General features: G+C 39.6%; 1 protein-coding gene across 1 annotated transcript in view; it reads right to left on the bottom strand.

The window, feature by feature from the left end:
* Nucleotides 1–5,650: 5,650 nt before the first annotated feature.
* The window catches only part of ptchd4 (patched domain containing 4), a 37,896-nt gene continuing 20,396 nt past the window's right edge, over nt 5,651–23,150 (bottom strand). The window contains exon 3 of the mRNA XM_058088445.2: nt 5,651–8,421. Coding sequence (XP_057944428.2) covers nt 6,746–8,421 — 1,676 coding nt within the window. The 3' untranslated portion in view covers nt 5,651–6,745. The remainder of the gene's footprint in view (nt 8,422–23,150) is intronic.

The following is a 23,150-nucleotide window of genomic DNA, read 5'->3' as shown; positions in this document are numbered from 1 at the left end:
AGGTTTGGGGTTGTAGGATAGGTTTAAGGTTAGATTAGGGTACGGTAAGGTTTGGGTCAGGTTTAGGGTTGGGTGAACACTTCTGGTAAATTGGTTAGCACTGGTAATGCTACATTTGGATTCTCAGTTCAGGCCTTTAAAGTTCGGTGTTTGGGGTAGGTTTGGGGTTGTAGGATAGGTTTAAGGTTAGATTAGGGTACGGTAAGGTTTGGGTCAGGTTTAGGGTTGGGTGAACACTTCTGGTAAATTGGTTAGCACTGGTAATGCTACATTTGGATTCTCAGTTCAGGCCTTTAAGGTTCGGTGTTGGGGTTGTAGGATAGGTTTAAGGTTAGATCAGGGTAAGGTTTGGCTCAGGTTTAGGGTTGGAAGGTTGGGTGAGCACTTCTGGTAAATTGGTTAGCACTGGTAATGCTACATTTGGATTCTCAGTTCAGGCCTTTAAAGTTCGGTGTTTGGGTTTGGGGTAGGTTTGGGGTTGTAGGATAGGTTTAAGGTTAGATTAGGGTACGGTAAGGTTTGGGTCAGGTTTAGGGTTGGGTGAACACTTCTGGTAAATTGGTTAGCACTGGTAATGCTACATTTGGATTCTCAGTTCAGGCCTTTAAGGTTCGGTGTTGGGGTTGTAGGATAGGTTTAAGGTTAGATCAGGGTAAGGTTTGGCTCAGGTTTAGGGTTGGAAGGTTGGGTGAGCACTTCTGGTAAATTGGTTAGCACTGGTAATGCTACATTTGGATTCTCAGTTCAGGCCTTTAAAGTTCGGTGTTTGGGGTAGGTTTGGGGTTGTAGGATAGGTTTAAGGTTAGATTAGGGTACGGTAAGGTTTGGGTCAGGTTTAGGGTTGGGTGAACACTTCTGGTAAATTGGTTAGCACTGGTAATGCTACATTTGGATTCTCACTGCAGGCCTTTAAAGTTCGGTGTTTGGGTTTGGGGTAGGTTTGGGGTTTTAGGATAGGTTTAAGGTTAGATTAGGGTACGGTAAGGTTTGGGTCAGGTTTAGGGTTGGATGAACACTTCTGTTAAATTGGTTAGCCCTGGTAATGCTACATTTGGATTTTCAGTTCAGGCCTTTAAGGGTCGGTGTTGGGGTTAGGGTAGGTTTGGGGTTGTAGGATAGGTTTAAGGTTAGATTAGGGTAGGGTAAGGTTTGGGTCGGGTTTAGGGTTGGATGAACACTTCTGTTAAATTGGTTAGCACTGGTAATGCTACATTTGGATTTTCAGTTCAGGCCTTTAAGGGTCGGTGTTGGGGTAGGTTTGGGGTTGTAGGATAGGTTTAAGGTTAGATTAGGGTAGGGTAAGGTTTGGGTCAGGTTTAGGGTTGGGTGAACACTTCTGTTAAATTGGTTAGCCCTGGTAATGCTACATTTGGATTTTCAGTTCAGGCCTTTAAGGGTCGGTGTTGGGGTAGGTTTGGGGTTGTAGGATAGGTTTAAGGTTAGATTAGGGTAGGGTAAGGTTTGGGTCAGGTTTAGGGTTGGGTGAACACTTCTGGTGAATTGGTTAGCACTGGTAATGCTACATTTGGATTCTCAGTTCAGGCCTTTTAGGGTCGGGATTGGGGTAGGGGGTAAGTTTGGGGTTGCAGGATAGGTTTAAGGTTAGATTAGGGTAGGGTAAGGTTTGGGTCAGGTTTAGGGTTGGGTGAACACTTCTGGTAAATTGGTTAGCACTAGTAATGCTACATTTGGATTCTCAGTTCAGGCCTTTAAGGGTCGGGATTGGGGTAGGGGTAAGTTTGGGGTTGCAGGATAGGTTTAAGGTTAGATTAGGGTAAGGTTTGGGTCAGGTTTAGGGTTGGATTGTTAGGTGAACACTTCTGGTACATTGATTAGCACCACTGATTCTACATTTGGGTAGTATAGGTTTTGGGGTACGGGTTAGTAGTTGGAGCTTAGGGTCCGGTTTAGGATTAGGGGGTTAGAGGTAGGGCTTTGTAAAGCGAACCAGGACCGAATGTGAGATTTAGAACAGTACGGTACTATGGTGTCTTTCTATTGATCTGTAGAGTCTGGATTACTCCCAAAAAACCCCAAAACCGTTACTCTAGTTCCGTTAGCTAACAGATAAAGAACAAAATGGAGTCAAGACACACAAACAAACAAAAACGTTGGCCACTGTTTCCCATTTAAATGTGAATGAACAACAAACATTGACAGTGCACTGTGTAAGGAATAAGATCTAGTATACTGGTAACATTCCACTGTTTATTACTGCTCTACTTTTTCCCCGTTTTCATTCACTTATTATTATTATTATTTTTTTTAAGAAAATCCAGTCAATAAAAATCTTTCTCTAGTATATATATTTTCTTAGAAAATATACAAAAAAGTATTGTACAGTTATTTTACACATGAAACATCCTCCGGCTTTCGATTTGGATCGTACATGATTCATGTTGTCGTTTACTTCGTGATGTTACAGAATATGCATCGAAACAACAAACATACGCCAAAAAAGAGATTTTTGCAAAAAAATATAAAAAAGTGCCATACATGCATACATACAATGCAGTGCCATGCAAACACAGTCAATTTGGGGAAGTCATTGATTTCAGATTTCTTTCCTGTTGTTGTTATTATTATTATTATTATTATTTTTTTTTAAACTAACATTTCATGCCTTCTTGGTATACATACATGGGGCGTTGCGTCGTTGCGTCGTCGCGTCGTTGCATGGCAAGGTTTGCCTCGTTATTGACGTAGGGGGTCGGAGATCTGACACTTAGAAATTGACTTGACTCGTCCGACTTTGCGATATAGCGGCGCTGTCATTCGGAACTCCAGAACAAATAGTTGTTAAACTCGCACCTCGGCACATATTTCACACAATCTCATCCCTCGTGAGCGGCGTAATCCATCCTAGCTGACGCACACACACACACACACACACACACACTGACGCATGAGAATCATTCAGTTTGTCGGTTTCGTCATGACAAACCTGCAACAATAACGTATAATAATATGTAATAATAATAATAAAAAACAAAATACAACTAATGCAATGGTCGCTTTTGTTCATTCGAGTAGAGATTATAGCGAGTTAGGGTTTTAGTGTTGGGATTAACTAGGATTAACTTTCATTTCCAAAGTTAGGCCGAACCTTCTGGTGGTTAAAGTGAAATTAGACCTCGTAAAAAAAAAAAAAGCTCTGAAAATGGAGAAGCGGCGATCAACATTGGTTGGATTCCCGGTCATGTAGGATAAAGTTTGTATCCTTGAACATCTGAAAGGATCTGCTCCTATGAAATGGACGGTGATAGTTAAATTTGACTGTCTTTTAATTCTTGTACTGAATATTTTTGTTTTAGTTTTAGTTATTTTAGGCACAAGTTTCAACCAAAAAGTCAATATTGCCAATACTGCAATACTATTACATTATCATAGTGATAAAAGGTTTTCCAAATATGATGCACATGTGAAATTTCACTTTAATGTCAAAAATTGCTTTTTAAGCTAACATAAACATGCGCTTTATTTTGTCATTTCTAGTATTTCAGTAACCAGGAGGTTGCGGGTTTTGGATTTTTATCGTCAGTCTGTGAAAAATAAAAACCTCTAAACCGAGTTTTCAAATAAAGCATTGGATTTGAAAAAAAAAAAACGCATTCATTGATTTCATACTGCAATGACATCAGCCTCCTTCTGGTGGTCAAAGGCAACATCGCAGCACCAGCCGTCACTTTGTATGTTCCGTTTTCATCCAAAGAAGTTCCGTTCTGGCAGTAATGCATAAATGGGTAACTGCTGTTTGTTATTTTAAACTCTTACTTCTAGTACCTTTTGAGTGTTAAGTTGCTGTGTGATGAGTTTAATGTTTGTAAGATGACGTGAGTCAGACTGTTGTATTGAGTAACGACCTCCGGCAGTTTCCAGAGGGTTAACACGCTCGTTGTTGATTTTTTTCCAGAGCTCACGATTGACAAAATGTAAATTGTACAAACACAATCAACAATCAACCTTCCTTATCTGGTTGTCTGAATGCTATCTGTTCTTTGATTCAATTCTAATGCAAGCAAATGTTTGTTTTAAATCAATGAAAGAGTACACTATAACATACCGTTTACCATTTAGAGCCACTTTTTGGGACTATTTTTGTGGTTAGAATATGGAAAAGTTGTTTATGACCTTCTAAATACGGGTTTTTAACATTTAAAGCCGACACAAATTTAGAGCCCTGTACACATTAAATAACACCCCTATAGTCACCTTTACACTCGTATTACCCAATAGTAGACATAAACAAAAAATAAAACATAATATAGACTCACAGGGTTACTTCCTGTTGGTTGACACCTAGCGACCGGTGTAGAATACTACATATCATCGCAATGTCTTTGAATGCGTCTTCTGAATGCCTGATATTTGAAATTGAGTTATGTGGTATCTTAGTCACAATTTTTATTTTTATGATGGCCCTAATCTTCCTTTGTAATATTTAATGTTTAATTTAATGTCATTTTTATTGGACTGCGCAAAAGACCCTCAGGCTTCACTTGGGACACCTCGCCTTAGCGATTTATAACCCGGTGCCGCCGCTGCAAACTAAATAATACATCCTTCAACTACTTCAGGGTTTGGTGATTGGTTGATTTTTTTTTGTTGTTGCTATTTTTAAAATGCTAATTAATATGCGTAAATAAACATATCATACTTTTGTGTGAATGTCTGACATCCTGTTTCAGCCCAAGGCCTCAAAATGTGGGATTTTGAGGCCTTGTACACATGCGTTAAAGATTTTAATCAAATTAATCATGCTAAATTCCAAGACTGGACGAACTAAAAACTGGCAATATGGAGTTATTCCAACAAGTGAAGGAAAAACTGGAGGAAGTCGGTATCACGTGATGTTGGTGTTTACGTTTTACTGGGCATGCCCCCATTGACTATTCTGGTTATAGCGGCGCATGTAGACAAGAGATTGGAAATATTCCTTTCCATGGATACCATTGTTTTCGGAAAAGTCATTCGGAAAGATTCCATTCGGAAAGAAGAAAAACTGTTGGTGTTTACGTTTTACTGGGCATGCCCCCATTGACTATTCTGGTTGATTATAGCGCCGCATGTAGACAAGGGATTGGAATATTCCTTTCCATGGATACCATTGTTTTCGGAAATGTCATTCGGAAAGATTCCATTCGGAAAGAAGAAAAACTGTTGGTGTTTACGTTTTACTGGGCATGCCCCCATTGACTATTCAGTTTGATCATAGCGACGCATGTAGACGAGATTGGAATATTCTTTTCCATGTATAACATTGTTTTAGGAAAAGTCATTCGGAAAGAAGAAAAACTGTTGGTGTTTACGTTTTACTGGGCATGCCCCATTGACTATTCTGGTTGATTATAGCGCCGCATGTAGACAAGGGATTGGAATATTCCTTTCCATGTATACCATTGTTTTCGGAAATGTCATTCGGAAAGATTCCATTCGGAAAGAAGAAAAACTGTTGGTGTTTACGTTTTACTGGGCATGCCCCATTGACTATTCTAGTTGATTATAGCGCCACATGTAGACAAGAGATTGGAATATTCCTTTCCATGTATAACATTGTTTTAGGAAAAGTCATTCGGAAAGAAGAAAAACTGTTGGTGTTTACGTTTTACTGGGCATGCCCCATTGACTATTCTGGTTATAGCGGCGCATGTAGACAAGGGATTGGAATATTCCCTTCCATGTATACCATTGTTTTCGGAAATGTCATTCGGAAAGATTCCATTCGGAAAGAAGAAAAACTGTTGGTGTTTACGTTTTACTGGGCATGCCCCCATTGACTATTCTGGTTGATTATAGCGGCGCATGTAGACAAGAGATTGGAATGTTCCTTTCCATGGATACCATTGTTTTCGGAAATGTCATTCAGAAAGATTCCATTCGGAAAGAAGAAAAACTGTTGGTGTTTACGTTTTACTGGGCATGCCCCCATTGACTATTCTGGTTGATTATAGCGGCGCATGTAGACAAGAGATTGGAATATTCCTTTCCATGGATACCATTGTTTTCGGAAATGTCATTCGGAAAGATGAAAAACTGTTGGTGTTTACGTTTTACTGGGCATGCCCCATTGACTATTCTGGTTGATTATAGCGGCGCATGTAGACAAGGGATTGGAATATTCCTTTCCATGGATACCATTGTTTTCGAAAATGTCATTCGGAAAGATTCCATTCGGAAAGAAGAAAAACTGTTGGTGTTTACGTTTTACTGGGCATGCCCCCATTGACTATTCTGGTTGATTATAGCGGCGCATGTAGACAAGAGATTGGAAATATTCCTTTCCGTGGATACCATTGTTTTCGGAAAGACCCCTCATGTATACGTGGCTACTGTTTCTGTTGATGGAACGCAGACAAGTCATCGGTCGGCATTACACAATTCCACGCACGACGAGTCCAGTTTCATTGGTAGCTTCTTCCATTTTCACTAACCTACGTGGGCTTTCTTGGCTTAATAAGACTGCTTTGCTCCTCACGCTAGTGGAGATAAGGGCTGCTGGAGATACAGTTGGAGTTACTAATATTTTTTAGCGCAAGCTACTGTACTGTTCTGGTAAGCTAGTTTCACGTATGCGTAGTCGCTGAACCAACCACAAGACTGGTTGGCTGAATGGGCTGGACTCTACTCCGGACTGCTTAGCTGCTATTGGCTAGGAGCGGACCAGGGTTGACCAACCCGGAACCTTGTCTTACCGGCGTTACATCACATCCCGATTAATATCCGATTAACATCCGATTAACCCGACTCAGACATTAGTCACATGATCGGGATTCTCTCTGACTTCAATGCATTCTATCTCTTCCCGTTCCCGTTCTCTCTCCCGTTCCCGTTCCCTCTCCCGCTCTTTCCGCTTGGCTCGCTTCTTTTTCTTGTGTCTTTTCTTAGACGGCGGGAAGAAAGTGAGGAAGACCGGGAGAATGACAAAGCAATGGAGGACGGTGCATCCGGCGGTGAGGAGCGAGCACTTGAACAGCGTGTAGGTCAGATTGGAAGGCACGAACACTAAAGGTATGATCCCAATCACAAAGCAAGAAGTGTTCTGCAAAATGGCCGCCCCGTGCTCCTCGAGCGCCAGCTTGATGCACTGCGTCCTCGTGTGCTCGGTGGCGAGCACAAACGTGTAGAGATGCGGCGCACAGTGATCCATGGCGAAGTTCAGGGTATAAATAAGGCACAGGATTGAGATGCTGTCCATGCCAACATTCCAAAGAGTCATCAAACCTAACACGCCCAATTCCACCGACGTCACGGTGAGGATGAGCCAGAAGTTCCCTAAGGGGTTGATGACGAGGAAGAGCGTCAGGATAAGGATGGTGAGGACGCTGAAGCCTGAGGTCAGGATCGGAGAAATGACCGAAGAACTGTAGCGGTCCATGAAAACAAACGTCGGATTGAAGGCAATGAATTTGATGCTGTTGATCAACATCAACGGACGAAGTTTCTCCAGAAGCTCCACCACCTCCTCGCGTTTTTTTTCCGTGATCCGTGCCACCAAGTACATACGCGAGGCGATAATATCATACTCGCTGGTGTCGCGGTTTTTGGAGAATATGATATCCTCTGTGAAGTGCCGGTACTCGAGGCTCTGCAGGAAGGAACCTTTGAGAATACCGATGAAGTCGCTCTTGGTCGAGGCGCTCACGTTGACCACGCGTAGATAATGGAAGAAGTTATCCATCCAGGAGATCTTGTTGAAGCCGTGACTCAGCATCTTGAGGTGGTCCTGAACCGTTGAGTTCCAGTACTCGATGGGTTCGTAAATGTAAAAACCGATCACCGGACTGTAGTTGCTGAAGTACTTTTGCTGAGTTAGCGCGTACGAGACACTCGGGGAATTACTCGCCAGGAGGTTGACAATATTCGAACCGTCGCTGATTTGTAAACATCCCATAAACGAGAACGAAGCGTAGATGAGATAGAGAATAACCACAAAGGGTTTGACGTAGGTGTTGGTAATCCACTCCGTGTAATGTTCACGCAGGAAGTGCTGGATGAAATGGTTCTGGTACGGGACGCTGTCGTGATGCGTCGAAAGATCGTGACCGTCGCTCATCATTGTTTTAAACCACGTCGGTTGCCGGTCCAAGTACTCCACCGAAGGGATTTTACAGCAGAAAACACTATGGTAGCGGTTCTGCTCCAGCTGTCCGGCAAACACCAAGCAGGAACCGTAGAAGGAGAAAACGTAGAAGTAGTTGACCAAGATGGCGACGCACATGCTCTGGCAGAAAATCTTCACCGATTCGATGTTGGTGAAAGGACTCGCGCCCATGCCGAACGTGATGATGTAGAGCGAGCTGGTCATGGTGTAGCACACCATCACGTCTGCGAACGCGTCAGCCACCCTCTCCTTGAAAGGCAGGTTTTCCCTCGTTCTCCTCCATCCTGCCAGAAGCTCGAACACGCCTTTGGTTCCGTGGCCTGCAGAACGTAAAAAGACATGAAACGGTAAATCGTTTTGGACACACGCCTGGTCTGGGGCGTACCTTGACTTTTCCCCCAAACCACCTATTGATTACTCTGCTACCGATTCTGTCATTGAACATTCTGTTTATTCTACGGTTATGGCTCGGGAGGTCGAGTGGTCATTTCGCCTGCATTTCCCATTCCAAACATTTTAACGTCAAAATGTCTAGGACATCTATCAGGACTTTTCTAAAAATTCCCAAATTTTCCATAATTCAACTTTTTCTGTGATTTATCCCATATTCTACCATCGCCCCTTATGGAAATGGTAATATATGATTTGAACATGCATCAGATTACAATTGAATGCATCACATAATCAGTTCATAATCAGGAAGAAGCAAAGCTTATTAAATCCTACCCCTCCGTCTGGTACTTTTACAATCAGTAACTGTTACATTTGTTCACTTCCTGCTTTCCTAATATAGTTTAATATAGTCAATATAGTGATATATATAGCACATCATGACTGGTTCAAGACTCTTCATCCTTGTATTTAGCAAACATCAACTGCTTGTATTGTTTCTTGAATTGGCTCATCGAATGTAAACATGCTAATGCTAACGACGCGTTCATTAATGCTACATTTTCAGTTGTCTTGCTGATGGGTTTTGGATCAGAACCCAAGTTGGTTTCAGGTCCTCCTTCGGGATTTTTTTTTTTTGGTAGACTTTAAACCCCCGTCCATCACACTACCACCACCATATTTTACTGTTGGTGTGAGATGTAATGGTAATGGTTTTATTTCATTTGAACATGCATCAGATTACAATTGAGTGCATCCCATAATCAGTTCCCAGTTCCACATGTCCAAAAGGAGTAGGAAGAAGCAAAGCTTATTAAATCCTACCCTCCATCTGCTACTTTTACAATCAGTAACTGTTACATTTGTTCACTTCCTGCTTTCCTAATATAGTTTAATATAGTCAATATAGTGATACATATATATAGCACATCATTGTATTTAGCAAACATCAACTGCTTGTATTGTTTCTTGAATTGGCTCATCGAATGTAAACATGCTAATGCTAACGACGCGTTCATTAATGCTACATTTTCAGTTGTCTTGCTGATGGGTTTTGAATCAGAACCCAAGTTGGTTTCAGGTTCTCCTTCGGGATTTTTTTTTTTGGTAGACTTAAAACCCCCGTCCATCACACTACCACCACCATATTTTACTGTTGGTGTGAGATGTAATGGTAATGGTTTTATTTCATTGGAACATGCATCAGATTACAATTGAATGCATCCCATAATCAGTTCCCAGTTCCACGTTTCCAAAAGGAGCAAATAAATGACATCACATTTGACTATTTTCACGATGACATTGTCGCAATTAAAACGGTTAAATCGATCACTTTGCAACTTCCCCCCCAAACATTTGTAGCTGGTGGTTAAAAATCCTAAATAGCACGTACACATAAAAAAAAACAGTGAGGAAGGAGAGAAAGATGTTTCCAGTAAAGAGATGAAGCTGAAGCAAAATGAGGAGAGGAGTAGCGTAGATGCCTGGAAGCGTTGCTGCGGCTCAATGCTAATCAGCTTTGCAGCTCTCACAGAAATTCTGTGAATGTATGAATGCTGAATGATGTACGAACCAGAATAGAAAAAAAAGACTACTGGGGGGGGGGGCAGATAGAAGTTAGCTGAGGTGATAGCAATTACTGTATACGAGCTGTACCTTCTAATAACACATACAGTCCTGATTTCTTATTTGTTAGCATGTTTGTCACACTTGAATGTTTCAGATCATCAAATACATTTAGATATTAGTCAATTAACGCAACTGAACACCAAATGCAGATTTTAAGTTTTTATGATGATAATAATAAAAAAAAAACTATTAAAACATAACTTAACTGAGACCTCTCAGTCCAGAAAAAGTTATAAAGCCATTTCTAAAGCTTTAGGACTCTAGCAAACCGCTGTGAGAGCCATTATCCACAAAGTGCATGGTGAACCTTCCCAGGAGTGGGAACCAAGAGGTCACAAAAGACCCCACAACAACATGCAAAGAACCGCAAGCCTCAGTTAAGGTCAGTGGTCATGACTCCACCATAAGAAAGACACTGGCCAAAAAATAAAATTAATTAAAAAAAAACCTTAAACTATATTATGAAAGCAGGAAGTGAACAAATATAACAGTTACTGAAATCCCGAAAGAGAACCTGAAACCAACTTGGGCTCTGATCCAAAACCCAACAGCAAGACAACTGAAACATGGATGTGAAGGGAAATGTAGCATTAATGAACGCATCATTAGCATTAGCATGTTTACATTCGATGATCCAATTCAAGAAACAATACAAGCAGTTGATGTTTGCTAAATACAAGGATGAAGATGCTATATATATCACTATATTGGCTATATTAAACTATATTAGGAAAGCAGGAAGTGAACAAATGTAACAGTTACTGATTGTAAAAGTACCAGATGGAGGGGTAGGATTTAATAAGCTTTGCTTCTTCCTACTCCTTTTTGGACATGTGGAACTGGGAACTGATTATGTGATGCATTCAATTGTAATCTGATGCATGTTCAAATGAAATAAAACCATTACCATAAGGTAATGAACAGTAAAATATGGTGGTAGTAGTGTGATGGACGGGGGTTTCAAGTCTACCAAAAAACAATCCCAAAGGAGAACCTGAAACCAACTTGGGTTCTGATCCAAAACCCATCAGCAAGACAACTGAAAATGTAGCATTAATGAACGCATCATTAGCATTAGCATGTTTACATTCGATGAAACAATACAAGCAGTTGATGTTTGCTAAATACAAGGATGAAGAGTCTTGAACCAGCCATGATGTGCTATATATATCACTATATTGACTATATTAAACTAAATTAAGAAAGCAGGAAGTGAACAAATGTAACAGTTAGTGATTGTAAAAGTACCAGATGGAGGGGTAGGATTTAATAAGCTTTGCTTCTTCCTACTCCTTTTTGGACATGCGGAACTGGGAACTGATTATGTGATGCATTCAATTGTAATCTGATGCATGTTCAAATGAAATAAAACCATTACCATTACATCTCACACTAACAGTAAAATATAGTGGTGGTAGTGTGATGGACGGGGGTTTCAAGTCCTACCGAAAGGAACTGAAACCAACTTGGGTTCTGATCCAAAACCCATCATTTTTTTTTTAAGCTATTTGTCGGCACTGACTTAGCGTTTCCTGTTTTCCGCATGATGATGCATTGAGTAATAATGGCGGCATGGCGGCGAAACGGCCATCAGCCGTTACCCACTTCTGGTGGAAGGTAAAGGACAGCCCGTGCTGTCTGGCGGCCGCTGCGGCAGTTAGTCAGCAAGGAGGCTCGGCTGAAGAGCGAGAGAAAAAGATGAGAGACTATAGCTCAGCATGAACGCACGCACCGACGTCGGCCATTGTATCTCAAGCCTGTCCCACTTGCTGGTTCGGGGGCTCAGTGGATTATAGGAGGGCACTTTGTCAACGGCTGTCCGGCAGGCTATTTTATCTTGCGACAAGGTGTGTGTATGTGTGTGTATGTGTGTGTGTGTGTTCAATAATACCACCGTCTGATCACGCCACTCTAATAATGGAAGCCTTGGCTGCGTTTGCCCTCTCGTTCTCCCTTGGCCCACTCCAAAATGCCACTGAGTCATTAAAGTAAATCACTTCGCTGGAACCCGTGTGGCCCAAAAACACATCCATCACGTAGCGTCCGCCCCCCCGCCCCCCGCCCCTCTTCCTCCTTCCCATACGCCATACATTGTTCTAATCAGGATGACAGTGGGAATGACAGAGGGGACAATACCGCAAGGTTCCACTGCAGACCGGATCGAAACTCAATAAAAAAAAAAAAAACACAGAAGGAATGTGAACATTGCGGGAGGACAAAATCCATCTTTAAATCGAAATCGATATTCCGGATACTTCCTGACTCTTCTGGACCGTTGCCACAATGAACCGGTCTTCAATTTTAATGTTTAACTCTTGATTGTATTACCAAACAGGCTGCACGGTGCACGAGTGGTTAGCACGCAGAACTCACTGCTAGGAGACCCGAGTTCAATCCCACCCTCCGTTTGCATGTTCTCCCCGTGCATGCGTGGATTTTTTTTTATCCGGGTACTCCGGTTTCCTCCCACATTCCAAAAACATGCTAGGTTAATTTTATGTCTAGAGGGCTCTAATAATCTTTAAAAAAATATTCAAAAATTATAATTTTATCATGGCTACTACATTGGTTGATAGGAGTGTAAAGTTGACTATAGGGGTGTTATTTTATGTCTAGAGAACTCTAATAATCTTTAAAAAAAATATTCAAAAATTATAATTTTATCATGGCTACTACATTGGTTGATAGGAGTGTAAAGTTGACTATAGGGGTGTTATTTTATGTCTAGAGGGCTCTAATAATCTAAAAAAAAACTATTCCAAAGTTATAATTTTATCATGGCTACTACATTGGTTGATAGGAGTGTAAAGTTGACTATAGGGGTGTTATTTTATGTCTAGAGGGCTCTAATAATCTTTAAAAAAATATTCAAAAATTATAATTTTATCATGGCTACTACATTGGTTGATAGGAGTGTAAAGTTGACTATAGGGGTGTTATTTTATGTCTAGAGGGCTCTAATAATCTTTAAAAAAAATATTCAAAAATTATAATTTTATCATGGCTACTACATTGGTTGATAGGAGTGTAAAGTTGACTATAGGGGTGTTATTTTATGTCTAGAGAACTCTAATAATCTTTAAAAAAAATATTCAAAAATTATAATTTTATCATGGCTACTACATTGGTTGATAGGAGTGTAAAGTTGACTATAGGGGTGTTATTTTATGTCTAGAGGGCTCTAATAATCTAAAAAAAAACTATTCCAAAGTTATAATTTTATCATGGCTACTACATTGGTTGATAGGAGTGTAAAGTTGACTATAGGGGTGTTATTTTATGTCTAGAGGGCTCTAATAATCTTTAAAAAAATATTCAAAAATTATAATTTTATCATGGCTACTACATTGGTTGATAGGAGTGTAAAGTTGACTATAGGGGTGTTATTTTATGTCTAGAGGGCTCTAATAATCTTTAAAAAAAATATTCAAAAATTATAATTTTATCATGGCTACTACATTGGTTGATAGCAGTGTAAAGTTGACTATAGGGGTGTTATTTTATGTCTAGAGGGCTCTAATAATCTTTAAAAAAAATATTCAAAAATTATAGTTTTATCATGGCTACTACATTGGTTGATAGGAGTGTAAAGTTGACTATAGGGGTGTTATTTTATGTCTAGAGGGCTCTAATAATCTAAAAAAAAATATTCCAAAGTTATAATTTTATCATGGCTACTACATTGGTTGATAGGAGTGTAAAGTTGACTATAGGGGTGTTATTTTATGTCTAGAGGGCTCTAATAATCTAAAAAAAAACTATTCCAAAGTTATAATTTTATCATGGCTACTACATGGCTACTACATTGGTTGATAGGAGTGTAAAGTTGACTATAGGGGTGTTATTTTATGTCTAGAGGGCTCTAATAATCTTAAAAAAAATATTCCAAAATTATAATTTTATCATGGCTACTACATTGGTTGATAGGAGTGTAAAGTTGACTATAGGGGTGTTATTTTATGTCTAAAGGGCTCTAATAATCTTAAAAAAAATATTCAAAAATTATAATTTTATCATGGCTACTACATTGGTTGATAGCAGTGTAAAGTTGACTATAGGGGTGTTATTTTATGTCTAGAGGGCTCTAATAATCTTTAAAAAAAATATTCAAAAATTATAGTTTTATCATGGCTACTACATTGGTTGATAGGAGTGTAAAGTTGACTATAGGGGTGTTATTTTATGTCTAGAGGGCTCTAATAATCTAAAAAAAAATATTCCAAAGTTATAATTTTATCATGGCTACTACATTGGTTGATAGGAGTGTAAAGTTGACTATAGGGGTGTTATTTTATGTCTAGAGGGCTCTAATAATCTAAAAAAAAACTATTCCAAAGTTATAATTTTATCATGGCTACTACATGGCTACTACATTGGTTGATAGGAGTGTAAAGTTGACTATAGGGGTGTTATTTTATGTCTAGAGGGCTCTAATAATCTTAAAAAAAATATTCCAAAATTATAATTTTATCATGGCTACTACATTGGTTGATAGGAGTGTAAAGTTGACTATAGGGGTGTTATTTTATGTCTAGAGGGCTCTAATAATCTTAAAAAAATATTCCAAAATTATAATTTTATCATGGCTACTACATTGGTTGATAGGAGTGTAAAGTTGACTATAGGGGTGTTATTTTATGTCTAGAGGGCTCTAATAATCTTTAAAAAAATATTCAAAAATTATAATTTTATCATGGCTACTACATTGGTTGATAGGAGTGTAAAGTTGACTATAAGGGTGTTATTTTATGTCTAGAGGGCTCTAATAATCTAAAAAAAAAACTATTCCAAAATTATAATTTTATCATGGCTACTACATTGGTTGATAGGAGTGTAAAGTTGACTATAGGGGTGTTATTTTATGTCTAAAGGGCTCTAATAATCTAAAAAAAAAACTATTCCAAAGTTATAATTTTATCATGGCTACTACATTGGTTGATAGGAGTGTAAAGTTGACTATAGGGGTGTTATTTTATGTCTAGAGGGCTCTAATAATCTTTAAAAAAATATTCCAAAATTATAATTTTATCATGGCTACTACATTGGTTGATAGGAGTGTAAAGTTGACTATAGGGGTGTTATTTTATGTCTAGAGGGCTCTACTAATCTTAAAAAAACACCCCTATAGTCAACTTTACACTCCTATCACCTAACTGAGAGAGATTATAACTTTTGAATTTTTTTTTAGATTATTAGAGCCCTCTAGACATTAAATAACACCCCTACAGGCAGTAATGTCTCATACAGTGTTTGTATTTTCATTCATTTAGACATTTTTATGTTTGAAAATACGTACTTTAGTACAAAAAATACATACAATTTGATTAAGAATGCATATTTTTGATAATTTTGAAAAAAAAAAAAAAAAAAAACAGCAATAAAACCATGACAGTGCTTGTGTAGGATTCAATGGATTTGGTCATGGAGAATGAGATCGGGAGTTTGGTGTATTTACATGCCGATAACTTGCTTGTTGGATTCGCAGGATTGTTATGATAAATTAGCTTATTTAGCCTTGTACTTCTTATAATCCCGCCTCCACTACCAAGGGGCTGTGTATTTGACTTTTAATGTGAATGTGAAGAAACATGGATGCTTTCTCTTGAGTACACAGAAAAGTACACCAACGCACTGAAAAACAGAACAACCAATCTAAAGCCTTTTTTTTTTTTAAATCTAACCGAAAACCGCAAAAAAAAAAAAAATTCTGCCAATCACCGTCTTTAAAACCACGAGACTTCACAAGCAAATGTTGACACCGACATATTAAAAATAGCAACTAAGACGTTTGATTGGCAATGAATATTCCCCGGACTTTACAAATGCGCCGCCTTGTCATTCCTAGACGCTATTTTCAGCCATCTTTAATCCTTCTGAGACCCCACTTCCTGCAGAATGTCCCATTAAAAATAGATTATCCTCAGTACACCTTTTTTTTTTTTTATTGACTTCCTCGGGTGAACGTGGATCACATCCTGATATGGAATGAAATGAGATGTTTAAATGTAGGAGGAAAATAAAACGACACGCTGCTTGTTCTTTGTCCAATGATCAAATATCCCCGCGGAAATTTGAAGGTGGAGAGGCAGCACAGCGGGAATAAACAGCGAAAAAGACGGTATAAAGGTTGCTGTATATAGCAACCAATCAACCATGTTTACCAGTCTGTTGTCATGGGGAACGTGAAATGGAAGCGCTAATGGCGCTAACCCCGTCATAAAAAAACAGAACAGTGTAACATTTTGGCGTCGTTTAACACGAGAATACGACATTCTAACTACATTTATACGTCAGAAAAGTAGAAAAAAAACATATAAGGTCCCCTTTATGTCCCCTTTAGGGCCCCTTTTATCCCCTTAATGTTCATCTTATTACATTTGTAGCTTGACACTCGGGAGCAGCTGTTAGCATCTGTTAGCATCCTTTCGCTAATGTCGAATGATCAAATATCCCCGCTGAAATTTGAAGGTGGAGAGGCTGCATAGCGGGAATAAACTGCGAAAAAGACGGTATAAAGGTTGTTGTGTATATAGCAACCAATCAACCATGTTTACAGTCTGTTGTCATGGGGAACGTGAAATGGAAGCGCTAACGGCGCTAACCCCATCATAAAAAAACAGAACAGTGTAACATTTTGGCGTCGTTTAACACGAGAATACGACATTATAACTACATTTATACGTCAGAAAAGTAGAAAAAGTTATATTTATGTCCCCTTTTATCCTCTTAATGTTCACCTTATTACGTTTGTAGCTTGACACTCGGGAGCAGCTGTTAGCATCTGTTAGCATCCTTTCGCTAATGTCGAATGATGAAATATCCCAGCGGAAATTTGAAGGTGGAGAGGCAGCACAGCGGGAATAAACAGCGAAAAAGACGGTATAAAGGTTGCTGGATATAGCAATAAAATGACACGCTGCTTGTTCTTTAGGGCCGAGAACGACAAAACGTGTACGGCGAGTACACACGTCGTCATCGAAAATTGTTGTAAACTCCGCCCGTGCAATTTTAACGCTTCGTTGTCTCGTGACACAACACATGATAAATAATGTTGATCGTGATTTCATATTTGCCATTTGTATGGGAGTCGGATTTAAAGCGAAAGTAAACGGGCCAAAAAAGGCCAATTCAGGCCTGACACATTTATTTGTTGGATACGTAATTAGGAAATTGGAACTGCCTGAGGCCTCGCCTGGTTTTGGAGGTTAATAATTAGCATAATAACCATTCGACTACATTATTATCCTTGTTTTTTTTTTGCAAATTTTGCAGAAAAACAACCCCTTCAGTGTCGTCACATAATGTTCATCTTATTGCATTTGTAGCTTGACACTCGGGAGCAACCGTTAGCATCTGTTAGCATCTGTTAGCATCCTTTCACTGATGTCGAATGATCAAAAATCCCAGCGGAAATTTGAAGGTGGAGAGGCAGCACAGCGGGAATAAACAGCGGAAAAGACGGTATAAAGGTTGCTGTATATAGGAACCAATCAACCATGTTTACCGTCTAACAGTCTGAAGTCTGAAGAACCTGGACAGATTATATTGATATGGTAAAACAGAGAAGCTGATCTGATTGGACAAAAAAAAACAAAAACTAGTGGAAGCAGTGCAATAATAATAATAATAATAATAAACTGTCGGGAATAAATGAATACAATTTCATGAAACAAACGCTACATTTTAAGTTATAAACGTAGTTCAGTGTGTGTTTTTTGATAGCGTTCGGTGGAATCGTGGACTGCACACCGCTCCTCCCTCCTGACCAAAGGAGTAATGCGAACATCAATATCGCCTGACATTGTGAGAAGCAGCCAGAAGTGTGTAAATCTTCCCACTTAAAAATGCACAATTCCGCATATACAAAAAGGTACTTTCACAGATTGCATCGATTTTCGGCACCACTCACTCTCCAGGATTTTACAATGACTGATGTCCTCCGTGTTGCAAGGAGCTGTGCCTGTGAATATTTTGGATGGTCTTCCAAAAGAGGTTTCTAACACATTTATTTGTGGACTGATAAGACGTAGTAGGTCAGATTAGAAATATTTTAAAACGGACGCAATCCCAAAAGATGACCATGCTGCTAAATTGATAACACAGATATCGGCTACAGTTGAGTTACTCTCAAAATATTGTCACCCAGAAATACACTAGATATGAATCCTGTTATAATAAATGTTTTTTCATTTTTTCAACTTGCTGAAAATGCACTTTTTTGGTAAACAAAAAAAAAAAAAAACAGGGGAAACCTCACACACACTCACCAGGGGGCCCAGAGGCACCCAAAAAGCGCATAAAACGCCAGTATTTCAGGGCGTTGATTTTTGAAAAAAAACGTAAGGGGTTAGTATGTCGTTTTTTTTCATTTTTTCAACTTGCTGAAAATGCACTTTTCTGGTCAAAAAAACACCAGAAACCTCACACACACTCACCAGGGGGCCCAGGAGCACCCAAAAAGCACATAAAACGCAAGAGTTTGAGGGCGTTGATTTTTGGAAAAAAACGTAAGGGGTTAGTATGTCGTTTTTTTTCATTTTTTCAACTTGCAGAAAATGCACTTTTCTGGTCAAAAAAACACCAGAAACCTCACACACATTCACCAGGGGGCCCAGAGGCACCCAAAAAGCGCATAAAACGCCAGTATTTCAGGGCGTTGATTTTTTAAAAAAAACGTAAGGGGTTAGTATGTCGTTTTTTTTCATTTTTTCAACTTGCTGAAAATGCACTTTTCTGGTCAAAAAAACACCAGAAACCTCACACACACTCACCAGGGGGCCCAGAGGCACCCAAAAAGCGCATAAAACGCCAGAGTTTGAGGGCGTTGATTTTTGGAAAAAAACAAAAGGGGTTAGTATGTCGTTTTTTTTCATTTTTTCAACTTGCTGAAAATGCACTTTTCTGGTCAAAAAAACACCAGAAACCTCACACACACTCACCAGGGGGCCCAGGAGCACCCAAAAAGCGCATAAAACGCCAGAGTTTGAGGGCGTTGATTTTTGAAAAAAAAAACGTAAGGGGTTAGTATGTCGTTTTTTGTCATATTTTCAACTTGCTGAAAATGCACTTTTCTGGTCAAAAAACCACCAGAAACCTCACACACGCTCACCAGGGACCCCAGACGCACCCAAAAAGTGCATAAAACGCCAGTATTTCAGGGCGTTGATTTTTGAAAAAAAATGTAAGGGGTTAGTATGTCGTTTTTTTTCATTTTTTCAACTTGCTGAAAATGCACTTTTCTGGTCAAAAAAACTGGGGAAACCTCTCACACACGCACCAGGGGGCCCAGGAGCACCCAAAAAGCGCATAAAACGCCAGAGTTTGAGGGCGTTGATTTTTGAAAAAAAAAACGTAAGGGGTTAGTATGTCGTTTTTTGTCATATTTTCAACTTGCTGAAAATGCACTTTTCTGGTCAAAAAACCACCAGAAACCTCTCACACACTCACCAGGGGGCCCAGAAGCACCCAAAAAGCGCATAAAACGCCAGTATTTCAGGGCGTTGATTTTTGAAAAAAAACGTAAGGGGTTAGTATGTCGTTTTTTTTCATTTTTTCCACTTGCTGAAAATGCACTTTTCTGGTCAAAAAAACTGGGGAAACCTCTCACACACTCACCAGGGGGCCCAGGAGCACCCAAAAAGCGCATAAAACGCCAGAGTTTGAGGGCGTTGATTTTTGAAAAAAAAAACGTAAGGGGTTAGTATGTCGTTTTTTGTCATATTTTCAACTTGCTGAAAATGCACTTTTCTGGTCAAAAAAACACCAGAAACCTCACACACGCTCACCAGGGACCCCAGACGCACCCAAAAAGTGCATAAAACGCCAGTATTTCAGGGCGTTGATTTTTGAAAAAAATCGTAAGGGGTTAGTATGTTGTTTTTTTTCATTTTTTCAACTTGCTGAAAATGCACTTTTCTGGTCAAAAAAACTGGGGAAACCTCTCACACACTCACCAGGGGGCCCAGGAGCACCCAAAAAGCGCATAAAACGCCAGAGTTTGAGGGCGTTGATTTTTGAAAAAAAACATAAGGGGTTAGTATGTCGTTTTTTTTCATTTTTTTCAACTTGTTGAAAATGCACTTTTCTGGTCAAAAAAACACCAGAAACCTCACACACACTCACCAGGGGGCCCAGAAGCACCCAAAAAGTGCATAAAACACCAGTATTTCAGGGCGTTGATTTTTGAAAAAAAACGTAAGGGGTTAGTATGTCGTTTTTTGTCATATTTTCAACTTGCTGAAAATGCACTTTTCTGGTCAAAAAAACTGGGGAAACCTCTCACACACTCAACAGGGGGCCCAGAAGCACCCAAAAAGCGCATAAAACGCCAGTATTTCAGGGCGTTGATTTTTGAAAAAAAACGTAAGGGGTTAGTATGTCGTTTTTTTTTCATTTTTTCCACTTGCTGAAAATGCACTTTTCTGGTCAAAAAACCACCAGAAACCTCACACACACTCACCAGGGGGCCCAGGAGCACCCAAAAAGCGCATAAAACGCCAGAGTTTGAGGGCGTTGATTTTTGAAAAAAAAAAAACGTAAGGGGTTAGTATGTCGTTTTTTGTCATATTTTCAACTTGCTGAAAATGCACTTTTCTGGTCAAAAAACCACCAGAAACCTCTCACACACTCACCAGGGGGCCCAGAAGCACCCAAAAAGCGCATAAAACGCCAGTATTTCAGGGTGTTGATTTTTGAAAAAAAACGTAAGGGGTTAGTATGTCGTTTTTTTTCATTTTTTTCAACTTGTTGAAAATGCACTTTTCTGGTCAAAAAAACACCAGAAACCTCACACACACTCACCAGGGGGCCCAGAAGCACCCAAAAAGTGCATAAAACACCAGTATTTCAGGGCGTTGATTTTTGAAAAAAAACGTAAGGGGTTAGTATGTCGTTTTTTGTCATATTTTCAACTTGCTGAAAATGCACTTTTCTGGTCAAAAAAACTGGGGAAACCTCTCACACACTCACCAGGGGGCCCAGGAGCATCCAAAAAGCGCATAAAACGCCAGTATTTCAGGGCGTTGATTTTTGAAAAAAAACGTAAGGGGTTAGTATGTCGTTTTTTGTCATATTTTCAACTTGCTGAAAATGCACTTTTCTGGTCAAAAAAACTGGGGAAACCTCTCACACACTCAACAGGGGGCCCAGAAGCACCCAAAAAGCGCATAAAACGCCAGTATTTCAGGGCGTTGATTTTTGAAAAAAAACGTAAGGGGTTAGTATGTCGTTTTTTTTCATTTTTTCCACTTGCTGAAAATGCACTTTTCTGGTCAAAAAAACACCAGAAACCTCACACACACTCACCAGGGGGCCCAGAAGCACCCAAAAAGCGCATAAAACGCCAGTATTTCAGGGCGTTGATTTTTGAAAAAAAACGTAAGGGGTTAGTATGTCGTTTTTTTTCATTTTTTCCACTTGCTGAAAATGCACTTTTCTGGTCAAAAAAACTGGGGAAACCTCTCACACACTCACCAGGGGGCCCAGGAGCACCCAAAAAGCGCATAAAACGCCAGAGTTTGAGGGCGTTGATTTTTGAAAAAAAAAACGTAAGGGGTTAGTATGTCGTTTTTTGTCATATTTTCAACTTGCTGAAAATGCACTTTTCTGGTCAAAAAACCACCAGAAACCTCTCACACACTCACCAGGGGGCCCAGAAGCACCCAAAAAGCGCATAAAACGCCAGTATTTCAGGGTGTTGATTTTTGAAAAAAAACGTAAGGGGTTAGTATGTCGTTTTTTTTCATTTTTTTCAACTTGTTGAAAATGCACTTTTCTGGTCAAAAAAACACCAGAAACCTCACACACACTCACCAGGGGGCCCAGAAGCACCCAAAAAGTGCATAAAACACCAGTATTTCAGGGCGTTGATTTTTGAAAAAAAAACGTAAGGGGTTAGTATGTCGTTTTTTGTCATATTTTCAACTTGCTGAAAATGCACTTTTCTGGTCAAAAAAACTGGGGAAACCTCTCACACACTCAACAGGGGGCCCAGAAGCACCCAAAAAGCGCATAAAACGCCAGTATTTCAGGGCGTTGATTTTTGAAAAAAAACGTAAGGGGTTAGTATGTCGTTTTTTTTCATTTTTTCCACTTGCTGAAAATGCACTTTTCTGGTCAAAAAACCACCAGAAACCTCACACACACTCACCAGGGGGCCCAGGAGCACCCAAAAAGCGCATAAAACGCCAGAGTTTGAGGGCGTTGATTTTTGAAAAAAAAAAACGTAAGGGGTTAGTATGTCGTTTTTTGTCATATTTTCAACTTGCTGAAAATGCACTTTTCTGGTCAAAAAACCACCAGAAACCTCTCACACACTCACCAGGGGGCCCAGAAGCACCCAAAAAGCGCATAAAACGCCAGTATTTCAGGGTGTTGATTTTTGAAAAAAAACGTAAGGGGTTAGTATGTCGTTTTTTTTCATTTTTTTCAACTTGTTGAAAATGCACTTTTCTGGTCAAAAAAACACCAGAAACCTCACACACACTCACCAGGGGGCCCAGAAGCACCCAAAAAGTGCATAAAACACCAGTATTTCAGGGCGTTGATTTTTGAAAAAAAACGTAAGGGGTTAGTATGTCGTTTTTTGTCATATTTTCAACTTGCTGAAAATGCACTTTTCTGGTCAAAAAAACTGGGGAAACCTCTCACACACTCAACAGGGGGCCCAGAAGCACCCAAAAAGCGCATAAAACGCCAGTATTTCAGGGCGTTGATTTTTGAAAAAAAACGTAAGGGGTTAGTATGTCATTTTTTTTCATTTTTTCAACTTGCTGAAAATGCACTTTTCTGGTCAAAAAAACTGGGGAAACCTCTCACACACTCACCAGGGGGCCCAGGAGCATCCAAAAAGCGCATAAAACGCCAGTATTTCAGGGCGTTGATTTTTGAAAAAAAACGTAAGGGGTTAGTATGTCGTTTTTTTTCCTTTTTTTCCACTTGCTGAAAATGCACTTTTCTGGTCAAAAAAACACCAGAAACCTCACACACACTCACCAGGGGGCCCAGGAGCACCCAAAAAGCGCATAAAACG

Source organism: Doryrhamphus excisus, linkage group LG11 (assembly GCF_037039965.1).
Source record: "Doryrhamphus excisus strain RoL-2023G ecotype Guam linkage group LG11, RoL_Dexc_Guam_v1.1, whole genome shotgun sequence".
Taxonomy (NCBI): domain Eukaryota; kingdom Metazoa; phylum Chordata; class Actinopteri; order Syngnathiformes; family Syngnathidae; genus Doryrhamphus; species Doryrhamphus excisus.
This window is presented reverse-complemented; position numbering and strand designations above follow the sequence as displayed.